The 27,055-nt window shown below is 40.0% G+C and overlaps 1 protein-coding gene across 3 annotated transcripts in view; it reads left to right on the forward strand.

Annotated features, from left to right (window-relative positions):
- The window catches only part of SCFD2 (sec1 family domain containing 2), a 306,279-nt gene that overhangs the window by 90,425 nt on the left and 188,799 nt on the right, over window positions 1-27,055 (forward strand). For all 3 annotated transcript variants that reach the window (XM_075930433.1, XM_006113517.4, XM_075930434.1), the window contains exon 5: window positions 23,829-24,078. In XM_075930433.1, the coding sequence (XP_075786548.1) occupies window positions 23,829-24,078 (250 nt within the window). The remainder of the gene's footprint in view (window positions 1-23,828; window positions 24,079-27,055) is intronic.

Below are 27,055 nucleotides of genomic sequence, written 5' to 3' on the forward strand. Positions count from 1 at the left end.
GCATACTCTGGGGCGTGATATACAGGGGCAGTGCAAATGCCAGATAGATAGTTCCTATTATTTCTGTGTACTTTGTTAATGTTATTCACTGTTAATCTGTTAAACTCTGTTTCTTTAAGTTAAGTAAAGGTTGTTGTTTCTACTGTAATCTATCAGATGTATTCTATTTATGATTTGTAATTGTTCTGGAGCTAGATCCAGATTATTGCTGGAATAATTTTATTCCTGAGGCTCTCAAGGTACACCATTAAGTGTACAGGGCCAGCCAGGTAGAGGCACCGCCATTAAATGTTTTTTATGAGCAAGGGACAGCAGCAAGGGGGTGAATAGCCCAACTAAACAACATCACCTCTGGGATACTCAGGATCTCCTTTTATGTTAAAACCATCTGGCGCCCAGGCACACCTGTGACTGTGACTTGTTCCCGAGTAACCTGGGGAGAAAAAAGGGGGTTACAGTTGATTTTGCTGTTGCTTCTGATTCTGCTCAGGATTTCATGGCTATCATCATAACCATGGCACATTCTGGGGTTAGGGTAATTTCAACTCAACTTAGCTAAGCCAGGCTCTTGCTGTAGTGTTTCAGTTAAGGTTGAAAGCCTGGAAGTTTTGCTCTTGTCATGATCTGATTGTTGCTTCCTGCATTTTTAAATCAGGACCCCTCTCTATTTTTCTGATTTTTGAAATTCGACCTCAGTGGTTAATGAAACATGAGAGTTTTCAGACAGGCCTTATGGAAAATGTAATCCTTCAAGTAAAAGAGATAATCTTTTAGGCCTGGCCATCATGTACATGAGTTATGGGCATACTTTTACATGAGATCATCTTCACAGCTTACAGATCACTAACAACAAATAAAGCAAGACTGAAGATGCTAACAGTGGAAGTAGTCTTAGGATGAATTTAACCAATTGTATCAAAATCTTTTAAAAATCGTATGTAAATAGCCATAAAAGAGACAAATAAAAGGCCATTTGCCCCCATTTGAACATCCATAAAATCAGCTGGTCTAGAGTGTGAAAGTAAATTGTTGATTTTTGTGTTTCATAGTACTGAAGTAATTTGGTCATGAGCATTCTCTAGTAAATAGCTAAAAACTAAGATCAATTAATAGCCCAAAAAATCCATGAAGGCTGTTTATCATTCCTTCTGTTGTTGTTGTTGATCTGTTCCCGTGTCCTTTTAGCCTGTTCACATGTTCAGATAGTTTGTGAATTTAAGATTGTTACTTAATAGTTAAATCATTACTCTTCCTGCTTCTTTAGTGAGCTTCAGGGAATCAAAAGTGACAAAAAGATTCTATCAGCCAGTTACCCCTGTAGAAATGCAGAAGACTAAAAAGACTGTTCTCCGTGTAACATATACTCTTTGTCCATTATAAAGGCTCCTCAGTGCACTGATTTGAGTGTCAAGACCTGGCAAAGAATTTTATTTGGCTTACCCAAAGGGAATGAAAGCCATTGAACACAGAGCATCCCATAGAAGCAGTTTCAGTTTCCTTTCTTAACATTCCTGCCAAAAGTCTTCTAAAACAAAGAAAAAGGTTCAGCTAAATAGAAGAAAACTGCTGCACTTGTCACAAACATTTGCCTGTCCTAAGTATTTGAAAACACAACTCTGTGTATCAGGTCACCTTTTCAGATATGAAGTATGCAGGTTGTTTTTTAAAAGAAGAATTATATTTCTAATAAGAAACAGCTGGATTGTTGTATAATCCACTGGTAAATTCTGCATTTCAGAACAATAATTTCTGAATATTATCCATCAGCTCTGTTTTAATCATTCAGACATATGTAATATGGAAATTAAAATTATATTTTTAATTTGAATTTTGTAAAAATGCCTTCTTTTCTGTGTTGAGTTTAAAGAGTTAATTGACATTTTCTTTCTATAAATTTAAAAAGAACAAAATTAGTAAGCTCATACGGGTAATTCAGCAATTTTTGTTGTGTGTGGATAATTACTAGGACATGGCTGAAATTTAATGTTGATGCTGTTACATCATTTTCTTTGGGCGAAGGCATTTTATGGTTTGTGTCATAAAACCACCAGTATAGTGCAATGCTGCCACCTACTGTAACTCTGTGTGATTGGAAGATCTCACTTCCTGCGGTATGTGTCTGTGCACAACAACATACATACACTAAGTGCACTTCTTATGAGTGCAAGAAGTTAATAATAGCTAGTAATTATTGTAACCATTATTTGGGGGTTTTATAAATGCCATGAATAATGTTTTTTTAATTCATAGAAATACTATAAGATGCTCTGGCATCAGTTTTGATCTTTTTTTCTGTAGACTTTCAAATTGAACAGTATTATTTGGGAAAATAATACAAGATGTCATTTTGGGCTGGGAAAAAATATACTTTTGTGTCTCTCCTGTGCTTCTTTGATTGGTTTAACAGTCTGCATGAGTTCCATGTTACCTTCCTTCCAGACCACATGTAGCAGTCAACAAACAACTCTCTGTCCTTAAGGCTAAGAAAACTAGATATTAATTTGGACAAATTCATTGGCCTGATAATTGTATGGGAGTGGTTTTCATGTGAACATTTAATTTTTTTCTTTGAAACAGTTTTGTTATATTAAAATGAAGTTGGTGGCAATTCTTACGCATTTTTCTGATGTGGAAAAACAAATCAGAACCCACTTATCGGATGAATCATTGTTAAAGTCAGCAGTAATCCTCTGTGTAAAATCTACCCATAAAAGCTGGGAGGATGGAGGATAAAACCTGGAGCACATTAAATTAGTTCTAGTCTATCCAGAGCAGGTTGTGTATTGCTTGCTTAGGCAAGCTCAACGGAAATAGGCACTTTATAACAAGCAGTCTGGTTTAAAAACTGTGGGGTTCATTGGAAAAAGATTTATATCTCCCACTTATATAAACATTGCAAATGTGGGCTGTGAGCAGCAGCAAATCTTTATCGAAATCTCTTTAAAAGCTTTTTCATTGTGAATAAAATGGATTTTGTGTTTGAAGATTCGCCAATAGTTGTACAATATTTTTTTTCAGTGTTCTGACTAATTAAAGAACATCTTTGTGTGGAACAGCCAGACCACCAGCCAAAAATGTATTTGGATGCTGAAAATATTGGCACTGATCAATGTGAAGGAAAACATAGCAAGAAGAGGGAAACTATTTCTGGTCTGAGAAGTTTAGCTAATCACTTTTCTGTAGAGATAACTGTAAAAAGTTCAATATACATTTTTACAAAGAAATAATGGATTAAAGATATATCATTTCTTAGCTTTTACATATCAATATTTTTAAAAGGATATTATGGAAATCCTGTTGCTGTGAACTGTAGAAGAGCATAGATCGGAGCCTGATATCTAGCTCTGAAATTTTGTTTCACTAGAATTAAATAAGTAGGTGGGGATCTGATATCACAATTTTAACTTGAGTAGCTACTCCGATAAGACATTGTCATGTCAATAACTAATATGTGCTGATGTTGGTTTATAAGTTTATTTTAGATGCATACAATAATACATTAATCTAGCAGGACTTAATTTATGTTCTTGTTTATTTAATAATAGCTAATATGGAGTCCTCTTTAGTAATGTCTAGTTGCCATTAGGTCATTTTTTTGTTTGTTTAATATATTGATTGCACATGTCCTGGTTTTAATAAAGTGTTTTTTTAATATTTTGTGTTAAAAAAATATATCAATATTACCATCTTGCTTTCCTGAATAGCGGTGCTAAGCATATATCAAATAAAAGCCTCAAAATAGATTGTGTATTGTAACATATAACTAGATTATTTGGATTTTTCCAGCCACCATATTGTGTTCCTTTCCTCTTCCTTACTGATGGTAATTACTCTCCATAAGGAGCACAGCTTACCCAAAATATTTTGTTGTATCCTTGCATGGCACTAAATTAAAAATCTGATTCAGAAGTCAAAAACTCACCAGTGTGAAGCGAGATATGAGCTTACTAAAGATTTCCAAGCAGAAATAAATATTTAGGCAACGTCTACACTATAGTTTGTCGTCATAATTTATGCTGGTCGGAGTGTGAGTAAATCACTTCCCTGAGGGTATGTCTACACTTGCCCCCTAGTTCGAACTAGGGAGGCAAATGAAGCATACCTTGAGTGACATAAGTTACACCACTAGAAGCACCAGTGTGGACAGTGCTAGATTGATGGGAAAGCTTCTACTGCAAGTGTAGCTACCAGTGTACATGGGGGTTGGAGAACTTAAACTGATCGGAGAGCTCTCTCCTGTCAGCTTAGAGGGGCTATATAAAGAACTGAGCGTGGTGCAACTGTACCCCTGTTAACTCTTAGTGTAGCCATGCTCTTATACACTCTTACAATTCTGTGGAGTCTGAGATGGAAATTACTGCACTAGCTACAGATCAGATTCATCTGGCCTCCATTTGCAAAATATGTGGGTACCTCACTATTCTTGATTAATTTATCATTACATAATCTCTGCAAGCTAAGGAAGCAATAGTATTCATCTTTCGCAGGTGAGGGGACTGAGGGACAGAAAGATTTACGTGAGTTGCCCTATGTCATTTGCAACCCACCTGGAAATCACACCTGGGTCTCTTGAGTTCTAGGCTAGCACCCCAAACCATGGCATCATTCTTCATCTCTTTCCCACCAGAAATATGGAAGACTTACTCTGGAATGTGAGTCCAGCATGTGGAAATGGAGGGTGAAGGCTGACTTTTTAACTTGAAGCAGACTACCGGTATATATGTGTGTTCACAAATGTTTGGTTATTGTTAATAGTCTGAATGTGTAATTGAGCACTCTGTGGCATAGAAACAGTCTTGAGAGCATTTTAGTACCACACAAAAATAATGAATAAAAATAAAATAAGCTGGGGCCATATACAGTTTGATTCTCTAGCATAGTTTTAACTCTTATCATCCCTTTTTCTGCTTATTGGAGATATGGACAGAGAAGGAGTGTGGCTAGAGCACTGCTGTATCAGCAATCCCTGTCAGCTACTATGACCTTTGACAGGGCTGTTGCAGTTGGACACAGTTTAAAGAGGCCCCGAGGCTGCTCTGAGTGAATCTGGGAGTAGGGATGTTAAGTTTTGATTAATCAGCTAAATGAGTAGTGAATGGAATTTCCATCAAATACTTGATTAGTCAATAAGGGGAGGAGGCGAGTTGGGGAACCTGGAATCTCGCGCTAGGTTCTCCACTGTGCCTCTATTTCCCTTCCCTCAGTCCCCTTTCTCCCCCCCCGCGCCGCGAAGACTGTGCTGGCGGGAACCTGCTCCCCCCAAAACCGGTACTGCTTCCTCACCTTGCTGCCTCTGATATAGAAGCAGCAAGGTGGGGGGAGAGGAGAATGCAAGTAGTGGACTTGACTACCCAATAAGCTTAGGCTCTGGATCAGCCGTCTCCATTGTTGCAAACACCCAGTGTAGCTTGGCCAGGCCAAAGAATCATGTCCCACATCTGTGAGAACACAACTACTCTGAAAAGAAAGTTAATGACTTTTCCCCATTTTAGCAGATGTCGGTGAAATCAAAGTATTAAAATGTGGGGCACTATTCGGTCTTAATCTCGACTCCCACCCCTCTTTCTATCTCTTCTCTATGGCTTTGCTTCCGCTGGGGAGGAACTAGTTAACATAAAAGTGAAAAAGCCTGCCAGACCTGTGAAAGAGCCAAGAGTGGTAACGAATTCATTTAACAGGCATTTCCCACCCCCAGGTATATACTGTCAGTTTCTGAATTTACTGCATTAGTCTCCAAGGCATTAGTTTAAAATTTGCTTTAAAATATTTAATTAGTGTGTTGCAGAAGATTATAAAATTGCATCGCTAAAAAATTGCCATGGCCCACCTGCCATCATGCATAGAGGCACCAGTTTAATAGTATAGCATAGGAGCCAGACGAATACCTAGAAACCATCTACTTCAAGACAGACCCAAGAAAACCAACAATAGAACACCACTTGTCATCACCTACAACCCCCAACTTAAACCTGTCCAACACATTATCAATAAACTACAGCCTATACTGGAACAGGATACCATACTCCAAGAGGCTCTGGGAGACAGACCCAGTGTCCTATAGACAACCACCTAACCTCAAGATAATTCTTACCAACAACCACAGGACATACCACACTAATACCAACCCTGGTACCTTCCCTTGCAACAAACCCCGTTACCAGCTTTGTCCACATATTCATTCTGCTGATGCCATTATTGGACCTAACCAAGTGAGTTATAAGATCAAGAACACATATTCCTGCGCATCCAGAAATATAATTTATGCTATCATGTGCCAAAAGTGTCCGTCTGCTATGTACATTGGACAGACGTCTCAGACACTTCACCAAAGAATTAATGCCCACAAAACAGATATCAGACAGGATCACAAAGAAAAAACAATTTCTTGCCATTTCAGCCAGAAAGGACACTGTCTCAATGACTTAACTACCTGCACTCTGCTACAAAGACCTTTTACATCTGCACTTGAAAGGGAATCCTCTGAACTGTCATTCATGCTAAAATTCGACACTCTCCGGGGGGATTGAACAAAGACCCCAACTACCTTACCCATTACAAAGATAGCTTCCCCAATTATCACCTCTAATACCATTAGCTCACAGACACTTACTTCCCCCCCCCCCCCCCGCATCTCCCTTTTGTTCTGAAATGTGATTTGTCCTTTTCATATGTGTTCATTTTTTTAAATTGTGTCCGTTGGTATATATGGTTGTGACTATTTTCTTCCACTATTTGATCTGAGGAAGTGGGTCTGGCCCACGAAAGCTCATCATCTAATAAACCATCTTGTTAGTCTTTAAAGTGCTACATAGTCCTGCATTTTGCTTCATAAATCCTAAGGACAGCCCTGGCACAAAGAAACTGACAAACTCCCCTCTCCAGATCTAACCCCTCTTCAAACCTTTGTTCTCTCAGCAGCCTGCACAAATAGAGGCTTTAATAAACCTGAAGACCCAAGGAACTCAAGCCTTATTTTGTTTGAAGCCTGCCTGGAAAAGATACATTTTTCCATTCTTTTCTGTTCTAGTCAGCATCATTTTCTTGCTTGTTATGCTCATAGCTACGGCACCAATGACTGTCACATTGCCAAAAGTCTGGAGGTAGTCTTGAGAGTTTGAGAAATCTCCCAGAAGTCAGAGGTTAGACAGGTGCAGAGGTGAGAGACCATAGAAAGGGGGAATTGGTGAGGGACACCGCAGTAGAGGTGGCTGAGAAAGAAAGGAGAGAGGAGACAGTGGGAGACAACACAGGGTGACTGGAGAAGAAATACAATGTGGGGCCATTTGTATTTATGAACAGTCTCACTTAAAATTTATTAATGCATGACAGCTCTAAGAGTAATTTCTAGTATTTCAGAAGTGGCCTCCCTGGTTCTTTGTGTAGTTCCTAAGTGATTTCCTTTGAGCAGTCAAAATTTTTGTTTTATTTTTTCTATTAAGAAGTCTGCCAAAGGGTTTAGAATTTTATTCATTAGGTGCTTCTCTAGTTTAGTGTAGTATTGAATGTATTATTGAGGTTATGCTTTCTGAAGTCTCTTCCACTACCTTCCTGTATCATAGAAATTGGAAAACATTAACTGAGTACGTGAGAGAAGCCTATATCACTACAGGGGTACGTCTAGACTACAGGCTTTGTCGACAGATACTGTCGACAAAGCGCGTCTAGACTACATCCAGTTCTGTCGACAAAGAAAGCTGCTTTGTCAACATGAGTGTGTAGACGGAAAGGACAGTGTAGATGCAATAACGCCTTCTGTCAACAGAACTCTGTCGACAAAAGGCATTATTCCTTATAGAATGAGGTTTACCGCCGTTGACAAAACTGCCGAGTTCTGTCGATGTTATGTGGACAGAACTCGGTGGTAGGTAGACGTAGGTATAGTTTTGTCGACAAAATTCCACTTTTGTCGACAAAACCCTGTAGTCTAGGCGCACCGCAGGAGTTTGCCTGAAGAAGATTTCAACTAACTCTAAATGGCAAATAGCCCAAAACAGAGTCCCATCCATATAAAATAAATGAGAATTAAGAACAAAGCAAAATTACAGTTCACCTTAATAAACTGGGGAAACTGTAGTGGATTCAAACTCTATCTTACTATATATTTTAGAAATGTACGTCTGTCTGTCCATCTGCCTGTGAGTCTGTTTATTCAAGAAATCCTCCTAAATGGTAAAAGTGAGGGCCACCAAATTTAATATGTATCTTCCTCTCATAACTTAAAGCAAGGTCAGGGTTTGGATGTGCCTAGAATTCAATTGTTTCTCATAAAATGAAAAGGGAGGGGTCTGGCAGGAGGGAGTTATACTGTAGAATGACCCTGGAGGGCAGCAAGGGGCCAGAGATGGGGACTGGGACACCTGTAAACCTAATGGGACAGCAGGGGGCAGGGTGGAGAAAGGGACAGCTATCTAAAAAGCCAGGTGCTTTTTACCTGGCCCGAAGTTGCTGCCATGAGAGAGGGCTGTGGTTGTCCTCTCTCCCCAGGGCAGCCTTCATACTGAACTCCTCATCAACAAAACTTAAGGACTCAAGCAACACTGGGTAAATCTTCTAGTCCTAAATAAAAATATATGCAAAAATTCAGGGTCAATTATGCAAACTCACAAAAGTTGTTTTAAAATCCTGCTTGCAGCATTATATTTTTTCTATTTATATATATATATATATATATATATATATATATATATATTTATATATATATATATATATATATATATATTTATTTATTTATTTCTAGGGCATTTATTATTGTAGTTTCATAGCTCTGGAGGCCAAACAGGATCATTAGATTGTCCAGTCTGATGTGTGTATTATAGAATCTTAGGGCTAATGTCCAACCTAAAGCTCTCCTTAGTGAAATTTAGCTCATTGCTTGTTGTCCTATCCTCAAAGGTTAACAAACATTTTTTCCTCTTCCGTGTAATAACCTTTTATGTACTCAAAAATAGTTGTCATGTCCTCTCTCTGCCTTCTCTTCTTCAAACTAAACAAACCCATTTTTTTCAGTCTTCCTTCATAGATTGTGTTTTCTAGGCCTTTAATAATTTTTCTAGATCTCCTATGGACTTTCACCAATTTGTCCACATCGTTCCTGAAATGTGATGTCTGAGACTAGAGATAATATTTCAGTTGAGTCTTAATCAGGTGGTCCCAAATGAATCTGTGACTTCTGCGACCTCTGTGACAGACATAGAACATTACCCATAACATTGGTTTGTCTCTCATGGTCTCTACTGATGCAATGTCAAAGGCTTTCTGAAAGCCAAAATATATTACCTGCATTGGATCACCATTATCCATGTTTGTTGACCACCTTAAAGAATGCTGGTAGATTAGTGAGGCATGATTTCACTTTAGAAAAAATATGTTGCCTGTACCTTAACACATTGTGTTAATCTAGGTCTCTGATAACTGTGTTTTTTACTGTAGTTTCACTTAATTGCCATTCAACCAGTTGCTGGTTAAATTTGCGGATGACAAAAGATTGGCAGAGTTTCATGAAGATGACAATCACGAGAATAGGCTTGCATGGCAAATTGGTCAGTTTTAAACAAACTGTGTTTTAATACAGCCAAATGCAAAGTTATCTCTCAAGGAACAAGCAATGCAGGCAGTATTTAAGGAATGAGGGAATATATTTTGGATTGCAGTGACTCTCAAAAAGATTTGTGTGTCAAAATGTACATGTAACCGATATTGCTGGGGAAATTCTATGCCAAAAATAATAATTCTGTGCACAATTACTTTAACATTCTGTTTATTTTATTTGTCAAAATAACACTATATAATTACACCACTTTCAATTTTTTTTGGTAATTTATATAAAAATGCCTGTCAGTAAAGATGTCTGTAACAATCAATATGCAAAAAAAATTCCCTCAGGAGTAGAGCATTAAACCAACACCTCAGTTCCTATTTTTCTACTCCCTCCCCCAAAGAACAGCTCTATTGAAGGTGATCTACAGCCAGCCACTGCTGGAGCTGCCCCAGGGCCAGGCACATTGGCTGCTGCTTGGGCAGCCCTAGTCATTTTGCCCCAGGGTCTGCACAAGCAACAGTCCTGGCGACAGCAAGAACAGCTGGGGGTACGGAGAGGTACAGTCCTAGGGGCACTTGGGGCACTCACTAATCTGCAATCCCTGACAGCTGGTGCTTTGCTGCCCACATTTCCTCCAGAGCAGTGCACTATCCCAGGTCTTCCACTGAGTAGCAGTCCCTTTGGTGCTCCCCAGCTCTCTCTCTGGCTCCCCTGAGCAGTGGTCCCTAGCTAAGATTTAGCTAGGGGTATTTATAGTGCAAGTTACGGACAGGTCAGGGATCATGAAGTTTTGTTTATTGCTCATGACCTGCCCATGACTTTTCTTAAAAATACACTTCACTAAATCAGAGACTTAGTTGTCAGATAAGAGGGAAGGTCCTCTTATAGATCAGTAACTGGTTAAAAGACAGGAAACAAAAGGTAAAAATAAATGGTAAGTTATTAGAATGCAGACGGATAAATAGGATGTCCTAGAGATCTGTGTGGGGACTAGTTGTTGTTCAACATATTCATAAATAATCTTGAAAAAATGATAAATAGTGAGGCATGATCACTTTCACCCACTCTGCCTTTCATTTTCAAATTACCAACTAGTTCCTCCCTATTTGTTAAAATCAGATCAAGAACAGCTTCTCCCGTAGCAGCTTTTTCAACCTTCTGAAATAAAAAATTGTCTTCAATGCAGTCCAAGAACTTTTTGGATAGTCTGTGCCCAGCTGTATTAGTTTCCTAACATATGTCTGGATAGTTGAAGTCCCCCATCACCACCAAATCCTGTGCTTTGGATGATTTTGTTAGTTGTTTAAAAAAAGCCTCATCCACCTCTTCCATCTGGGTAGGTGGTCTATAGTAGTCCCTAGCATGACATCACCCTTGTTTTTACCTCTTTTAACCTAACACAGAGACTCTCAAAATATCTCTCTCCTACGTCCATCTCCACCTCAGTCTGTGTGTATATATTTAATATATAAGGCAACACCTCCTCCCTTTTTTCCCCGCCTATCCTTCCTGAGTCTGCTGTACTCTTCTATGCCAATATTCCAATCATGTGTATTATCCCACCAAGTTTCTGTGATACCAACAATGTCATAGTTGTGTTAATTTATTAACACTTCAAGTTCTTCCTGCTTATTACCCATACTTCCTGCATTTGTATATAGGCATCTAGGATACTGATTTGATCTTGCCTCCCAGTCTGCCTTGTCCCTCCTTTTTCTCTGCTATTATAGCCTACACTCCCTCCCATTTCTGAGTCATCTCCCAGGTCTCCATGTTCTTCAGTTTGTGGGCTTTGGTCACCTGCCCCAGTCATAATAATGCTGTGACCTGGATGAAGGGGGTGCAAAGAGTTTGGGTGGTGACCTGAGTCAGGGGAATGGGGTTCAGTGTTAGGGAGGGGGCATGGATGCGGGAGAGGATTCTGGCCTATGGGAGGTGTGCAGGATCTGGGAGGGAGTTGTGACCTGCGAGAAGAAGGAAGAGGGGCACAGAGGGTTTGTGTGGTGGCCTGGGACAGGTGGTCAGAGGAGAGAGAGGGGATGTGTACCAGAGGCAGACTCTGGCTGGGAAGAACTTACCTGCGGAAAGTTGAGTCTGACTGTCTGCTGCAGGCTGCTCGCTGCTCGACATGGCTCTGCTCCAGGCGTGAGGCGGGAAGAGAGAAGGCTTCCCACACTGCCCCTGCTCCCAGCAAAAATCTCAGCTCCTATTGGCCAGAAACTGCGAGATTAGGCAATGGGAGCTGAGATATTTTGTTGGCAGGTGGGGGCAGAAACAGCATGAGAAGTCTCCCATCTCCCTGTCTGGCCATCCAGAGCAGAGAGCAGCTGGTTTTTAAGTGAGCTGTTCTCTGCCCAAGGGTTCTGGCGAGGTGACCCCAGGCCAGATCTGGTGGCTTGATGAGCCAGATTTGGTCCACTGGAAGCTTCTTCCCCACCAGTGATGTAGCTCCTTACAGCCAGTAGTTCACATGTTGCTTCCTCCCATATTTCTGACAGATTTGATCAATTTGCTGAGTCATCGTTACTCCAAGCATGCCCTGCGGAAAACAATCCTGGCTAAAGGCTTTTGACCTAGCAGGGTTGGACTTAAACCTTCATTAACTCTTTCCTGGTAGATGATTCTCTTCTGTTGAACATTCAGGATATGTCTGTGCTTCAATAAAACATCCATGGCTGGTCTCTGTCTACTGACTTGGGTCATGGGGCTCATGCTGCATGGCTAGAAAATTATAGTGTAGATGTCCAGGTTTGGGCTGGAACCTTGGTTCTGGGATTTTCTCCCCTCATGGTATCCCAGATCTCTGGCTCCAGCCTGCCCTGAGCTGTCTCCACTGCAGTTTTATAGCTTCACTGTATGAGCCTCACAAGCCCAAGTCAGCTGACATGGGCCAGCCGCGGGTGTTTTATTGCTGTGTAGACATACCCTCAGGGTTTTGCTTAAAATTGTTCTTATGCTTGCAGAGATTTGCCTAATAAAATCCAGACTTATTTTATATCTCTTTTTTTAACATCCTGTTGCTATTGGGCCCCCATGAACTCATTAAACTATCTTAACACAGCTGCAAACTTGTATTGTTTCCAAAGAGAGTCCAAGAGAAACTGGACGTTATGATACAGTGATACATTGCCAGACAGCATAACTCGTTGAGAGAGATTGCTTCTTATACTGTGTCCACTAGCAGGTTAGTTAGTTGTAAGTTTATTAAAAACCTTTGTGTTGGATAACTAAGGGTATTTCATTTTTTATTAGAACACATGTTTAAGCCTTTCAGGTATGGTATAACAATTAACAACTGAATCTGACAGGTATGTAACTAAAGAAACAAGAAATGATTGAAGATTATGTGACTTTAATGAAAGCAGGAAATTGCCACTTAAACAATTGGGGAGTTCTGGAGAGTCAGGGAGAGCGAGGTGGAAGAGCGAGGAACTAAAGGGCAATATTAATTATACTGTTAAAAAAGTGTTTGGTATGGCCTCTGGAAACTAGGTAAAAAATATAATGAAATACACTTCCATACTGGTTATACAGTATAACCAAATCTGCAAATACTCTTTTTCAGGCATGAAGATGAGCTAGATCTGTCTTTAACTCAAAGTACTGTTCCATCATTTTGTAACAAAATGTTGTAGCTTGAGCATCTTGTTTCAAACATTTTCATTGTTTTTGTGTTTTAACTATTATTTATGTGACTGGAATTGTACTAGACACAAGAAAATTGCTGCCAGAAGTTTTTAAGTTTAATACTTGTAGCATTGTGAAGTGAGTTTCCATTTCCCTTTGAAAGGTCACTGTTATACAGTAAACACAAGTAACATTAATGGTCCAGTATTCTTTTCTATATTTTTTTTCTTTATCAGGCTTTAAATAGCTACAAGAGGCAGGATCTTCAGATGATGTAAATTGATGTAGCTCTATAGAAGTCAATAGAATTCCACTCATTTATCACGACTATGTCAGGTGGCAAACTTGGATGAGACAAGACCGGTTAAGAACAGTTTATTAATAAAGCTCATTTGTTAAAAAATCTTTTGTTGTTTAAATTAGACTCTGTTGCACAGAGTAGGACTGTCTAAACATTTTTCATCTAAACAATATTTTGGTAGAAAATTGGATCTTTGACTATATGGAAGTTTTTGCTAAAACTTTCTGCTCACCACAATTTTTTTAAACTAAACACTAGAAAACAGAAATATTTCATCAGAAAACAAAATATTTGGATTTAGTTGTGCTACTTTGGTGCCTTATGGGAATTAAATTCAGTCTCCTCATATCCTCGTTCTCCTCTGGGGTGTCCCAGCCTGACTGCATTTTGCATCATTCACTAAGGGCATGTCTAGACTACGTTTTACTTTCGAAAGAGGATATGCAAATTCTGTAGGATATTTGCATATCTTCTTTCAATTGCATTTTCAAAAGATGATCTTTTGAAAATGAAAGTAGTCTGGATGCAGTTTTTTTCGGGGGGAAAAGCCTTTTTTTGAAAGAAAGGGAAAAAAAAAAAACCCCGCTCTTCCTTTTTAAAAAAAAGGGGGAGGTTTACGCAGTTTTTTGGAAAAGGGATTTTTTCCGAAAAAACTGCATCCAGACTACTTTCACTTTCAAAAGATCCTCTTTCAAAAATGTGATCGGAAGAAGATATGCAGATTCCTGCTGAATTTGCATATCCTCTTTTGAAATTAAAATGTAGTCTAGATGTTCCCTAAGACTGTGGCCTCCCATGATGCAACCACCTCTTCTCACCATGAAACGTGACCATGGTGTATAACAGAAGTCATTCATGCAAGGAGCCTAGCTTAGAGTGGAGAATGGGTGCGTGAGGTTCCTTAACTAGAATTACAATGTTATACTATAGCAGCATTTCTTAATTGAAATTCTTTGAAGTTTTGCCTAAATTTTTCACTATTTTTAATTTTCAAGGACATTTGAAATTACATTTTTTTCCAGTTTGGTCTGTGAATTCCAAGGCATTTTTCATCTTCCACTAATTAAGACTGTAAAGCATTTTCATTATGACATCAGGCTTGTAAGGTTACCGCAGGCAATTTTCTTATTTCATGTGGCATCTGCACCATATGGGGCCAGATTTTTAAATGTTCTCAGCTCCCATTTAAACAAGTAAAGAAGTAGTTGGATTTTCAGAAGTGTTCGTTAGGAGCCACTAGGTGCTGACTCTTCTGAAAATTCTGGCTGAACTAGTTTATTGACATTCTCAATTTAATATACTGTGATTTAGTGTCAGAGCTGGGAATAGAGATCACGAGTTACTGGTTCAGCACTAAAGCCTCGTTATTAAAGTGTGTCAGCACTTTCTTTGTGCCCCAATCAACATTTTTCCTTCTTCAATTAAATCTCCAGTCTGAGTGATTGTGTTTGTATTTTAAATGTCATGTACCAGTTTAATTTGAAATTGTATGTACCATTATCAGGGACGGTGATGCTTGTAAGAGGAAACAGGAGGGCAGACAGGAACCAGCATTCCCTGACAGGTTAGCCTTTATCTATGCCATAATATGGGTTTCCAGCAAAGTTTCACTGGAGAGGAAATGAGAGTGGGGAACCTGAATCTCAAGTTTTCAGTGTTTGGTTCTTAGTGCCAGCATTTAAAGGGCTATATGGAAAGTAAGCACCCAGCGTTAGGAGAGAAGGCAGGATTGACAACTTAAGGTGCTGCCTCCAGAAGGCAATAAGAGTAAAGATAGAGGGGTCAGCCTCAGCTTGAGGATCATCATGCCACAAGCTTTGCCTTTCACCAGGGGCATCATTCTATCTTTACGGGCTGCAAGAGCATCATGCGTATCAGTTATGACCTCAGTCATCTATATACTATATAATACATCAGTATCTATATAATACATCATCACTGCCTTCACGCTTAGATATGTGTGTCTTTCTACCTGGAAATGGCCTTCTTCAGTAGAACCTACCACTTCTATGCCTTCAAGCCACTGCAAGGTTGCTGGATTCCTCATCTGCTTCCCTTCTATTTCCTCAACTGCTGGGATTGGGCTTTTTCTCTATTCGATTTAAAAAGTAGGAGCATGTCAGTTTTACCCTAGTGTAAACCTGGGGTTGAAAAAAGGAAGTTAATTGTCCTGCGTTTGTGATCGTTTCCCTACTCAGTACTTAGGGCCCTGACTGATCTCTTGTATTCAATCTCAGACATTAAGGGTATGTCTACACTACCCTCCTAATTCGAAATAGGAGGGTAATGTAGTCATACCGCAATTGCAAATGAAGCCCGGGATTTGAATTTCCCGGGCTTCATTTGCATAAAGCCGGCCGGCGCCATTTTTAAATGCCGGCAGTTCGAACCCCGTGCCGCGTGTAGCAAATTAGAAGCCTAATCCGAACTAGCTACTCCGTGCCGCGTGTAGCTGCGCGGCACGGGGTTCGAACTGCCGGCATTTAAAAATGGCACCGGCCGGCTTTATGCAAATGAAGCCCGGGAAATTCAAATCCCGGGCTTCATTTGCAATTGCGGTATGACTACATTACCCTCCTATTTCGAATTAGGAGGGTAATGTAGACATACCCTAAGAGAAGTGAGGGCATGGTCAGAATGTCCTTAATATTTTACCAGATTAAACAGGGAAACTGAATTTGGGAAAAGACCCTGCAGTTTAGGGTATAATGGAAAGGCTTCTGAAATTAAAAAAAAAAATGTTAGAGGTGGGAGCGAGTACCTACCTCTCACAGTTCCTCGCTATAAGCACGTTATCAGATTAGACCCAAATTTAACTACGTTCCACTGAAATTTGGTAATATTTGCTGAAAATTATTAATATCAGAGAGGCACAAGCCAAATATATTTTAACTAAAGAGGAGAATTCATCCTCATTTTGAATTTCCTGTGTGAATAATTTTGTCTCACATTTAGACCCTTTTAGGTTGAGTCACCAGATGGTAAAGAACTATATTTTTAAAGACTTTTTACGTGTGCGTCTGTATAAAGTTTTTGACTTCCCGTTTCTTTTTTGCTCCCTTCCATCCTGCCCTTCTTCAAGCATTTTAAAATTCAAAGATATAAAGAAGATAATTTTATTTATAGAAGAGTGCATAAATAATTAACTTCAGTGGCTTGTGTTTATCGTGAGAAGCATAATTTACTTGATAAGATCTTATTTTGAATGTTTTGTTAGTGTAAGTCACACTAGATGTAGCTCATTGCAGTCACTCTTTTAAGGGGTAAATCCTGATTTGTTTAATGAGAGTAGGAGGCTCATGGGGAGCTACATTCTAATAAGCCAAATCTCCATGTGTTGCATAGATCTGGAGCATCTCTGGAGTTATGGCTGCCTGAGCAGCTGAAGGGAGTGAGTTCCTGCTTATACTAACTTGCTCTCTGTTCTTACTGAGGCTACCACTGCAGTAGCTTCCATGGAACTGCCATAGGCATAGTAGAAGAGGAGTGAAAAGGTGTTCCTTGTGGATGAAGGGGTCTTGATGCTCTCTAAGGAGGACAGTGCCATTCCATCCCAAACCTACATGGTTCCCTCTAATGATCACTGAGACACATTCTCAGTCAACTTTGAAGATCTGCCCACTCTTGGGGGTTTGTGGGACTCTGTATATGCATGTCCTAGGAGTTCTGCAATGTAGCCATCATTTTTAATATGGTGACTTCTTTGGAGTGTATACTGAACTCTCTTCATTTGATCTAAATGCTTGGATGAAGATGGAGATGGGAAGAACTGTAGCCTTCATGAACCACACTGACATGTTACAAATAAGTGGTATTCCTTTTCACAAATTGAAAATATGGTCTTTAGGTATATGGCAGGATGATAATGCAGTCCTCTTTAAAGTATGTGCTTGTGTTCTGGTTTGGTTTTGGGGTATTGTTGTTTTGTTTTTTTTGGTGGCGGGGGCAGGGAAGGGAGCGGGAAAGGGTTGTAAAGCTATCTGTTCTGAAAATAAGCAAAAGAAGACCAAGCAGTAGCAACAGAAAACTTGAAGACCACAGAGTATCACAAACTTGAGTTGCTTATGACAGAGTTGTCATTGACTAGTTCTTCTGAAAAAATCCATTCTACATACATGGGACACGGACAAAAGCTATTTGTATCAGTTTACACAGGCGAGCCTTGCACTTAGGACCTAATTGGTTCCTGGAGAACCGTCTAAGTCAAGCCGTCGTAAGTCGAACCCTTATTTCCGGTAGGTGCAATGTTATAAATGACAGTTTCATTCCTGGAAACCCCTTTCATACCCTAAAAATACCAAAATTGACTATGGAAATGGAGGAAAACTAAACAGTTCAAATAATGCACAAAAAGAACGAAAAAGTGAAGACCAATGTGGTGGATACGCATGCAGTTCAAGTGGCAGCTGCATACTGGCGATTCTGACTGACCTTGTGCATTTCTTGTTTTAGGATGATGCATGGAGTTTGCATTGTATGCCATCATAAATACGAGCTGCGGACGTAAACTGGAGGTTTTTAGGAGCTATCTCACATGAAAATAATGGTCGTAAATGTGGGGGGGTTGTAAATTGGGCAGTCATAAATCGGAGGCCGCCTGCACTTACAAAGTCTGTTGACATAAGCTACAAAGAGATAATAAATTAAACATCAGTCAAAATTAAAACTGCAAAAATATGAACTATGCCAGGCCTACACAACTCGGAAAGCGGCGAGGGCCATATTACTCCAAAGAACACAGCTGCGGGCCGCAAGTAGGGTTGCCAGATGCTCTCCCCAAAAATACCGAACATGCGGGCTAAAATTTTTTGTCAAGCACAAAAAAACCCCAAAACACCCACGTGTGTCGGGCATACAAAAAAAAAAAAAACCTTGCACCACCTAGCTTCAGCACGCAGCCATAGATTTTGTTGAATAAATTCACACACAAGGGAAACACTCACAGTAAATAAATTCACACACAAAGAGAAGAAATATCTCACGGTGCAAAACTTGTTCCCTCTGATACAAGTTATAATATCAATGGGGCGTAGATTTTACCAGCTGGCGAGCTGTGACGGGGTGGGGCCGCTTCCCGGTGGTGAAGAGAACCCGCCACACGGGGAGCGTGGCTTTCTGATGGCGGTCTGCGCCACACAAGCGGCCACCCAGCCGAGCGGTGTGCAAGGGCGCTGAGTCCTGGGACGGGAGCCGGAAGCGGGGGCGGGGCTGCATGCGGGCGTAGGGTTGGGCCAGAGCGTGCGTGCATCCTTGATGTCAGGGGAAGAGGTGCCAGCACATGAAAGTGCCGCATTCAAAAGGGGAGTAGAGGAAAGCAGAAGAGAGGAGGGAGGAAATATTATTTCTGAAAGTCGTTGCGAGCCACACTGTGAGCCCCTTCAAGCCGCATGCAGCCCGCAAGCCGTATGTTGTGCAGACCTGAACTATGCCAATTTTAAACTTGAATCTGTAGGTGATATTGTTGAGTTCTATTATTCAACTGCATCTTAAATTTCCCATCTAAAACTTTTTATAAAAACCAGCTGAAAAGTGGGTGGGACATTATAAATCATGTATTGCAACTTAAGGAAACTGAACACATCAGTTGTTCATCTGATTATATTGCACTGAACGTTATGGTACTTTAGAGCTCATATCAAAAGAGAAATATATACTTTTGCCTTTGGAGAATACTTATTATAAATTATTTTGACTGTCTTAATTTGGGGGCGTGGAAAGGTTCACTTCTTGACAATTTTTTACTGCCAAAGAGGAAACAGAAAAAACTATCTCAGCTTCTAGTCATCCCACCACTCACTAATCTTTCCTGTCCACCTTTGTTATTAACACAAACAAACCTCTGTTAAATATACAAAATATACACAGGCCATCTAATGCAATGGATTTGTGAGGGATTGGGTGGCCTAGTATTTTCCTGCTCTAGCTTCTGTGATCCGATTTACTTTGTACATATTGAAAAGGTCTTATATAAGATCTTATATTGCAAAGATCTTATATAATAACTCCATGCCCCAACGGTCCTACACTTCTGGTGGACAGTATCTGCCTCAGAGACTCACTGTGACTTTCCACACAGCCTCTTCTTTTCTAGAGGCAAGGGTCACAGCTTACTGAGCCATACTGATCATAGGCTAGTCCACAGTTTGGAGTGAAAACCCCTCTATAGTCCTGGTCTCTCTTTTCAGGGGGAGACTCTTTATTGGCACGATGAGGATTGTGGGGAACGTGGGCACACCCATTACTCCTGGTTGCAGCCCAGGGATCCTAAGGCAGTTGCAACTGACATGGTTTATTCTGCTCCAAGTTAGGCAGCTTTTTCCCTTGGCCACTTCTCTAAACAATCCTTCCCAGTACCTTTCCTCTGGAACCTGAGCAAGTTTGTTTTGCTCCTCCACAGCACTCTACCTTATTCGCAGTCCTCAGCTCTCACTCAGAACTCCTCTCACTCTCAGATCTTAGACTTCTGCGTCCCTACAGGGAGGCTTTATAAACAAGCCCCAGCAGGTCTTAATGGGCTGCAGGTGTCCTGATTAGCCTGCTGCTTCCCGTAAGCTCTTAATTGGCCCCAGTGCCTTGCCTGATTATGATCCACTAGGCTCAGCCCTGTTTACTCGGGAAAGAGGAAACTATGCACCCAGAGCCCAACATACTTTCCCTCCATTAGATTGCAGCAGCCAGCTCGTCTGGGTATGTCACAATGTAAATCGCCACTCTTTTTTTGTGGTGTTGAGTGTGTGACAATAAATGAATGGAGACTCAAGCATTTACACTTTTTCTGCTGGTCTTAGATATAATTCTTTTAATTAGCTACTTGCAGTTATGAGTCTATATTTTATATTCCAAAGTAACCCTTTAAGTAGCATTAAAAGAATAAAACATTCTTTACATTTTAAATTAAAAACCACTTGAGTAGTGGCATAATAAAGTAGTTTATCTACATAGTGTTATCTGTTACAGAAAATAGATGAAATGCTTGTCTCTGTGTTCACCCCTCCTAAGCAATTTTAATTCTGTAGTGTAATCTGTGGGTTAGCCATGGCCTTGAGTTCTCGCCTTAATTTTGTGATCTAAGTCACTACAACCCCTCTGCACTTCAGTTTCCCAAACTATAAAAGGTATATACCGATGCCTACTGGACAAGAAGTACATGGGTTTCATTAATATTTTCAGTAATTGTCCTTGGTTGAAAGGTTCTACAGGAGTACAAAATATTATTCATTTTATTATTATACTCCCTCGTCAATGGTGTAGATTCTTGAAGTTGGATTTAGTGTTGTTTTTGAAGAACGATATCATGTTCACACTTTGGAAACTGAAAACTGTATTTTTACTTTTTCCTATTTTTTCCGGTCTTCCAAAAACAGACCCTTAGTAGAAGTCAGCAAAGTGACATCAGTTCATTTGCCTTTAGGGACAGTAAATTATTGCTCATCTCAAGTTTTAAAATAGAAAGACAGACCGAAAGAGGTGAGAGGAAAGAGGGGAAAAATCTATTACTAATAAACTCTCTGGAGTCTGAAAGTGTTCAATCAGAGTTAAAAAATATCCAAGCTGTGCAACTAAGGAGAGAGTGGTAAGTCTGATTCTAAGATGGTGCCGACTTGAACATTGTGAATGTTCTTTATGGAGCCTTTGGCAAATTTAGGATTGACCTGTTTTTATTGGCTCCCTTGGGAATCGACAAACAGGGCTAACTTGAGGCCAACATTACCAGCAGGAAATTTGGGTCATGGGCAGTTGCATTTTTAAAACTTTTGTTTTAGGGGCTATTCAGTCAGTGTAATTGATTGATTGTAAAAAGGCACAGAGAGCTCCTTAATCATTAGAGGTGGTTAGATAATGACAAACTGCTAGGATTTTGTTTGAGACAAATTTTCCAACTCCCTGCAGTATTTTGCTTGGAAAAGAGGTGACTTGGCCCTTATTTCATGCAGGTTACAGTCCAACTGGCCTGTTTACACAAAATAGTCTCTTAAATTTGGCATTTAAATTTGAAATCCACTATAAGGTCATTTCTCCAGAGATTAAAAAAAAAAAAATCAAAATAGATCATAACACAAAAATCTAAATGCATATTTTGAACTTAGCAGTTGATTGTAGCTGCTTAAATTATTATTTATTTCCTTTTTCCTTGGAGATGTTTAGTTTGTCCTCCTTTCTTTAGTAAATGTGTAAAAATAGGTGGAAAGGCCTCTGTTTTTAAAGATATTTAAAGACTCCTAAGTGCCTAAATCACATTTGACAATGAGACATAGATTTCTACATCAGTTAGGTTTTGCAATATGGTGCATCACAATGCCTAAATATCTTTAAAAGTCTGGACCAAAATTTAAATCTAGTTTGTGTGCAATTTTACACACAGTTATTTTTAATTCCTGTGTGTGCTCTCAACTAGGAGGTGAGCATGCTCTGTTTTGTATGTCCCCAGGCAACACCTCTGTTTTGGAGGACTTGTACACCTGAACAGGGTGCGTGCAAAAAAGAACATATCCTATTTAAAATTTTTTGTCTCTTTTTTTTTTTTATTGGTGGTTGTGAGACCAATAAAAGATTGCTGTTGTGCACAACAGATGGCTTCCTCCATGAAGCTCTTTACAACTGTTTTTCTTCAGTTGTTTTTTCTTCCATTTTAGGATGAATGGTAACAATGGATACATGCATGTGAAATAATTTGTAACACCAAAAAGATACTGCTTTCCAAACACAGTGAATTTTAGCGAATTAAAGCTAAGCTAATAATAAAAAAAATCACCAAGAACTGGATTATTTCTAGTTTTTTTGCTGTGCCTGACTAGAATGAGGCAGATCCAGGTTCATATTTTTCCCAAGTTGTAAGTCTTTGAAAAATTTTAGTTTGCACATGCTTAGTAGAGACTTCTTGAGCATTTGAAGCTTTGTCCTCATGGAGTATGCTTCAGTCCCTCCCAGTTCATAGTGCTGACTAGATAGCACATGTGCCGTCCTCACGGAGTGACTGACCGTGCTCAGCGGAGGGGCGGAAAACTATCCTTACACATATACAACTGGAAGTTAAATTGAAGCAGCACAGGCAACTTTAATTCTGGCATTTCCTGTCTTTAGAATATTGAACTTTTTCAGTTGAAAAATGCTTCTTTAAGATATTGTGTGTGTGTGTGCATGTGTGTTATGTAGTAATTGTTTCTGAAATAAACTCTAACAGGAAAATATTCAGGTAGAGTAACAGTGCGTAGACAGAATCTTTTTTTCGGCTTGAGTCGTCACGTTACTTACGTTGAGGAATGTGTTACTCTGCAAGTACTCCCAAGAGTGTACTCAAGGTCCAAGAATGATTTTTTTCAGGCTAGGGATGTGAACGACTAGTTAACTATTCGATAAGCAAATCAGATAGAGGAAGTGGGGGGCTCCTTGTGGCATTTCAAAGCGGCAGCACCACACATAACCCAGGGTCAGCGGGGAAATCCAGCTGACCCCGGGCTTTGGCACTTTCTCCTTTGAAGTGTAGCAACCCTAGGGCTGTTGCTACACTTCAAAGACGGAGGTGCTCTATCAACTAATCGAATAGTCCAGTGTTTCCCAATTTTATTTGGCCACTGAACCCTTTTAAACTTGAAAGAATTTTACGAAACCCCTAATAACAGTCTAATATATGGAGCTGAAAAAGTAGACCACAAATAAGTAAGGATAATAATAAACAAATGCTAAACAAGGTCATGAGATCAACATTTAGTTTAATTGCACATATTTAAAAACAAAAATCACATTTTTTTTTAATTGTAAAATGTTATTGTAATGAAATTTCTCGCAGTACCCTTATTTTCACTTCACAGAACTGCGGGGTTTGGCGAAACACCATTTGGGAAACACTGGAATAGTCAATGCAAAAATGCATCAGCTATTTGATTAGTCATTTACCTGATACTTAACATCCTTATTTCAGGCCTGTACAAACATGTAACATGGGCTCCTTCCCCCACACATACCAGAATTTGCCAGTTGGGCAAGACCCATGGGAAAGTGTACCCTTCCTCTCCCCTATGTTTGGCCCCTGACTGTGCTAGGCTCAGGTGAGCGGACACAATCCGTGCCCCAAGGAACTTACAAACTTGGTGCAATGACGGGAATAACAGAAAGAGAGGGGCAAGATTACGCAATTGCTCCATAAAGATTAGTTCATGGAGTAATGAAGGAGATGGTGCTTGGATTTGTTTAAAACAATGATGCGGCAGTGTGGAAGCAGCAGTCTTCAAGAACAACCTGAGAATACATGGGCAGCCGTGCAGAAGAACTATTCCCACGTGTAGACAGCAGCATCTGTCTGATGGTGACAAAAATTACCTGTTTGTATTAGGGAAACCAAGACCTTCTCTTCTCTATTTTCAGAATATCGGTGAATCTGAGATACCCAATGTTTTGAATCAGTTGTTGCCTATGATCAAGTCTCATAATGAAAGGACAGCTAATGACTATACCTCTGAAGACTTCCTTGTGTTGCTGGTGTACATTTACTCTGTGGTTGGGGAAATCAAAGCTGGAAAAGAACTGGATAAAGCTGAAGAAGAAGTGAAAATGGCACTAGTGCAGGCTTTTTGTGATGAACCAGAACTATCTACCTTGCTGCAGAAAATAACAGGTGAGTTTATATTTTATTGCAATGAGAAAACAGTAGGTTTGAAATTAAAATCTAAAGAAAGAATATGAATTGCTTGAATTGTCTGTGGTGGTTAGGTATGTGAGTAAGCATGAGGATTTCCTGTGGATTATTCCATCACTGATGTGCACAAAAGCCAAATGCTGACAAGTTATCCTGAATAGTGCTGAATCTGGTGAAAGCTCTGTAGTTTGTTCTTTTTGTTAAAGAGCGGTTAAGTTTATATGTTTTCATAAAGTAATCTTTTCCACAATTTTCTTACATTGATCAGTGTAAAGTTGACCTTGGAAAGTCAAAATTAATCCTGGAAACATGCTCAGTGAACCACAGGATTGTAAATGCTAGGAATTGCCCTGTTTGTTATATATAAAAAAGAATTGTGTCTAAAACTAACATTGAATTTTTTACTAAAATAATAAATGTAGGGAGACCTTTTTGGCAAACACTATAACTTTGTAGTGCTTTCTCAAGAATATCCAAGTACTAACTTGCAGTTGTCCTTGCCACATACTTAAAAAAATGATCAAAAATATTGTAAAAACTAAAACTGTAGCAGAAGAGTAGTATTTCTGAATGGAAAGGGGCTGTGTTGCCCACCTATCATTGGTTCATCTGCCTGATCACAGGTATAATTATTATTTATACAGCATAAGCACTCAGGAAACTCAGTCCTAGACCACTGCGCTAGGTGACATACAGTACAAAAAGCCAGTCCATGCCTCAAAGTACTAACAGTCTAAGGTTCTGTGTCTAAGGATTTGTCTTCACAGAGATATTTACTGGCATAATTATACCGCTGTAGTTATACCAGTGTAGCTCCCCATGTTTAGCTTACGTCACTCTAAAAACATTATGAAATAACCATAAGATGACACTCTTATTCTGTACTAAGCATGTCCACATGGGGATTTATATTGCTATGACTATAGCAATATAATAATACCAATAGTATTATGCCAGTACATTTCCACACTTATAGAAACTTCCAATTACTTTTGTGAGTTCAGGAATGCAAGTTTTGTGTTCCACCTTAAATATACATCACAAGAATCATGCATTTACACGCTGCTTCAAAGTCCAGTGAAGATGGCTGGAGCCTTTCCATTGATTTCAGTGGGACTTGGGTTAGCCATGAAATTACTGTTAGTGGGGAACTGCATGTAGTTTTCCCATTGTGCTCTTTAGTTTCTAAGGGGGAGGGGAAGGAGGTAAGAGTGTATATGTGTGTTGTGTGACAGAGAATGTTCTGTATTGCTTGCATTCCATTTTGCTGACCCTTCTTTCAGTGTGTGCTGATTGTCTTGTGTTCCATATGATGTTTCCAAATGACTTCAGTGGTATTCACTGTTGGATATTGTTCAGTATGAACCCTGCTGTGCAGAACTCCATCTTCATGGTTAGGTTTTTCTTCTTTGTTGTTCGATGTTTTTTAATTACTGTTATACATTCCTTAATTGTGACAAAGAAAGAAAGACAAATGTGAGGTTTTGAATTATTTAACTTTAAATTTCATTAAGAATCAGCAGGGTAACTGCTTTCTGACTTGCAGAGAAACTTTGCTCATTGTCCTCTACAGTCTCACAGACCAGCAGAGTTGCATAAATACAGAGTGGATTACATAGCTCACTAGACTGGAGTAATCTCTTCACAGAATTCACCATATTATGTTAAGTTCTAATTTAGGTACATTTCAATTTTTATACATAGATTTCCTTACTTTTTTCCAGTGTTGTGCATCAGTAGATTTGTTAAGTAGAAGCAAATATCAGGATTTCAAGGAAACAAACAAATAAAAAATAGTAAATGAAAGAAAAGGTATATATGGGTTAAGTTTTGAAAAAAAAAATTCATTGCTTACACACTGCAGATATAATCTTAGAACAGTGAGAGTGCTGAAATAGAGCACTCACATGTGCTCCTAATCATCTAAATACTTTTTGTACTAATATGGAGCTGGATCTCAGAATTTAGGCACATATGAAAACTGAGCTCTCTGCATAATATATCTTGATTAGCACGGAGGGCGTTAGCTGTTGACCAAAAGTTTTGAAAAGTTCATGTTGCGGTGTTATAAAGACTTTTGTTTCGGGTAAAGGGTTTCATTTAAAGTCAAATTAATAGTGGATTACAAAGGCCAGTTGCCTGTGCAGCCTGCTGATATTTACACAATATCACGAACACATTTTTAAAAAACAAACTATGAGTGTAAAACACTATTTTTAAAAGAGGTGGCTCAAATGTTTCTTAGTACAGGTTGAGGCTCCCAAATCCAGGACTCTCTGCTCCAGCAACATCCATGGTCCAGCAGGGCCACAGATGTTGCTTGACTAAAGAGCACTGGAGGCAGCAATGAGAGAAAACGTGATCTGGGGAGCTCAGGCTGGACCAGCAGTGGCTACAGCAGCAGCTGGGGAGCTGTTGACCTGACCAAGGAACCCTCAACATCAGTGGGGCTAGGCGTGGCTGAGGAGCCCCCACCTGGCAGGGGAATCCTTGGTGTCAGCTGGGCCCAGCTGAGGAACCTCTGCAGAGGGGTTTCCAGCAGTGAGAGGCCCAGCCAGGGAACCTCCAGCAGCAGCAGAGCTGGCGACAGCCCCTACCAGAACCCCGGTTCAGTGGGGCTGGCAGAGGCAGGCAGCCCTGTTGGGGAACCCCAGGGAATCAGCAGGGATGATCTTAGTAGAGGGGCAGGGTAATTGGGCGGCCCCTTCTGGGAAGCCTGGGGAGCACCCTGCGGAAGAGGGAGCCCCAGGGGACGCTGAGGCAGACTGCAGGCAGCAGCATGAGGGGACCCTGCTGGGCCAGAATTAGAGAGGCCAGGGCAGGGCAGGGAGCCCCAGGGAGAGGATCCCGGGAGTGGGCAGCCAGCAGGGGAGCACTAACCTCTTCTGGTCTAGCAAACTCCCTGGTGTGGGACAGCTCAAGTCCTGAGGTTGCTGGACCAACGTGGTCCAACCTA

Source organism: Pelodiscus sinensis, chromosome 5, assembly GCF_049634645.1.
Source record: "Pelodiscus sinensis isolate JC-2024 chromosome 5, ASM4963464v1, whole genome shotgun sequence".
Classification (NCBI taxonomy): Eukaryota; Metazoa; Chordata; order Testudines; family Trionychidae; genus Pelodiscus; species Pelodiscus sinensis.